The 2,298-nt window shown below is 29.5% G+C and overlaps 1 protein-coding gene across 4 annotated transcripts in view; it reads right to left on the bottom strand.

Moving 5' to 3' along the window:
- Positions 1-1,432, bottom strand: part of LOC106685800 (putative divalent cation/proton antiporter TMEM165) — a 132,096-nt gene extending 130,664 nt beyond the window's left edge. For all 4 annotated transcript variants that reach the window (XM_067048279.1, XM_067048280.1, XM_067048277.1 and 1 more), the window contains exon 1: positions 1,265-1,432. In XM_067048279.1, coding sequence (XP_066904380.1) covers positions 1,265-1,333 — 69 coding nt within the window. In that variant the 5' untranslated portion in view covers positions 1,334-1,432. The remainder of the gene's footprint in view (positions 1-1,264) is intronic.
- Positions 1,433-2,298: the final 866 nt, after the last annotated feature.

Here is a 2,298-nt window from a genome sequence, read left to right as displayed (position 1 = left end):
TATTGTGAACTAAACAATGCGAATGATTAACTAATGGATAATGGGACTAGCACTGATAGGAAATATTAGTAAATTAATATTTCAATAAACATTTCCCATTATTTATCAAAACTAAATAACCTGAACAAGACATTTCATTGAAATCAAAACTGGTAAAAGAAATTTTTACAAAGGAAACTACCTTCTATTTCAATTAAATTCTTTTAAAAGTTTCAGCAAATTCATTTTCTTTTATAAAATAATTGAGCAAAATATAGTAATTATAATGTTGATAATAGATTCTTTCATCTTTTTATGTAAACCAATTATTTTTTATAGAAAAAAGGTTAGAGAAATGTTTGTCAACATATTATAAAACGCAATAAGCAATGCACTCGCACATTTCTGCAAAAAAAAAAAAGTTTGTGACAGTTTGAAATAAAGAGAAAAATAAAAAAAAAAACTTTTTTGGAATAAATTTGACAATGTCAATGATTGTTATTAATATGTGTGTATGAATAATAATCTATTGTGTTCCATGGGTACTCAAAAATATTCTTCATCAAAATAAAAGAACTTATCATCAACTTAATAAAAAATTAGGCAAGCAAAATAGATGCAAATATCATTAGAATCAAAAACTACTGAACAGGAACAAACTATAAAAATAGTATCAAATGTGGATATTGTAAGAAGTCAAGCAATGAAAGAATAAAATTTTAAAAAATAAGTAAATAAACAAGAGCGAAAGGAAATATATTTAAGAAAAGTTTTGAAAATTATTAGGAAAATAAATAAAAGATAAAATATTTGGTTATAAAGAGATAGAGTAAGCTTTGAAAAGTTTGGCTAATTGAAAAATAAACTAATATAAGTAAATGACAATAGTATTAAACTTAGAGGTTTGCTACAAATCCCCCTTAACTAATGAAATTATATAGTACTAAGTCTAAGGTCTTTGTTTAATAACTTTTAACTTGTGGGTGAGACTACATCTCTATCATTCATTCCATGGCTTAAGATTATACATCAATATTTGTAGTTTCTTTTAATCAAGTTTTAACATTTAAAATTATATTAACAATTAATAAAATATGTTAAAAATACAAATGAGAGGTTATATAAAATCTATATAAAGGGGTTCCATTAAACCTTTGAACATTTCAAGATTATAAACAATAACTATCCAAAAAATTAATCCCGTTAATTTAAACGAAAAGGATCTCTTTAAATCAACAAAAATAAAATTATCAATCCAGTAAATGGAGAAACTAATTTAACTTACAACAGTTGGAGTTGGTGTAATATCAGGAAAAGTCATTTCGGCGATTTTATCGTTTTCATACAATGACATTACGATATAAGGTCCAGACTTGCAAACGAAGACCACGAAATCTAAACCCTCAACTAAAATTTTCAAAATCTTTCAATGATAACAATATCAAAGTTCACAAACGAGCCAGTTACAACGATGGATGTTTGCTGAGAGTACAGACACGCAAAGAGGAATAATAGCATCATCAACATAATAAATCCTGCATAAATAGGCAATGTACGTTGTATACCGACTAACGTAGGTATACTCATATCGAAGCCGGTATAAAATTTATGGAATCGCCACATACGTTCCTCCATATCATGACTATCTGGGTATTTCTACTCGTTTATTATCATGGGTTGGGTTACACCGTGTTCTGCTTTATAGTTACGTGCTGTAATATATCTATTAAGGCCTACACCAACCTGATAAACTACACCTTGGGTATTATTAGCGTACGATTTAATACCTACACCGATATTGAACGTGGTCTTAAACCCTTTTGGTGTAACGAGACATTTCACATTTACAACACGTGTACACCGGTAAATTTTTATATTCTGCAAATGTCATACAAAAAAATAACATCTGTACTGGTATACACGCTAGGCTAGTTATCATAGCTTTAGTAGTAACAGTTTTATCAGTATTAACTAATCTAAATATTTTATGTGCATTATCCCATGATGTCATTAAATTTAAATCTTGGAATATGGTCGTAGTAGCACCTGTATGGGATGCATTAATACACGTTACTGGTTTATTACCACCTATAGCGGACGGCCCGCACCACTTACGGACGTATCACCGCCGTCACGTCTGACACGATTGGATTCACCGATAACCATGAATTTCAAGGGACTATTATCGTCTTCTTCTTATTCTAAATTACAAAACTAAAACAAATCTATATTACTTCTCACACTTTCCGAATGCGTTTAACCCCTTTATTTGCTGTCTTCGGAGAGGTTTTGAACTTCCTGTAGCGCGCGTTCTTCACG

The sequence above is a fragment of the Halyomorpha halys genome, unplaced genomic scaffold (assembly GCF_000696795.3).
Source record: "Halyomorpha halys isolate HHAL.00 unplaced genomic scaffold, Hhal_1.1 Scaffold745.1, whole genome shotgun sequence".
NCBI lineage: Eukaryota > Metazoa > Arthropoda > Insecta > Hemiptera > Pentatomidae > Halyomorpha > Halyomorpha halys.
Note: the sequence above shows the minus strand (reverse complement) of the source record. Positions and strands in the feature narration are given on the sequence as shown.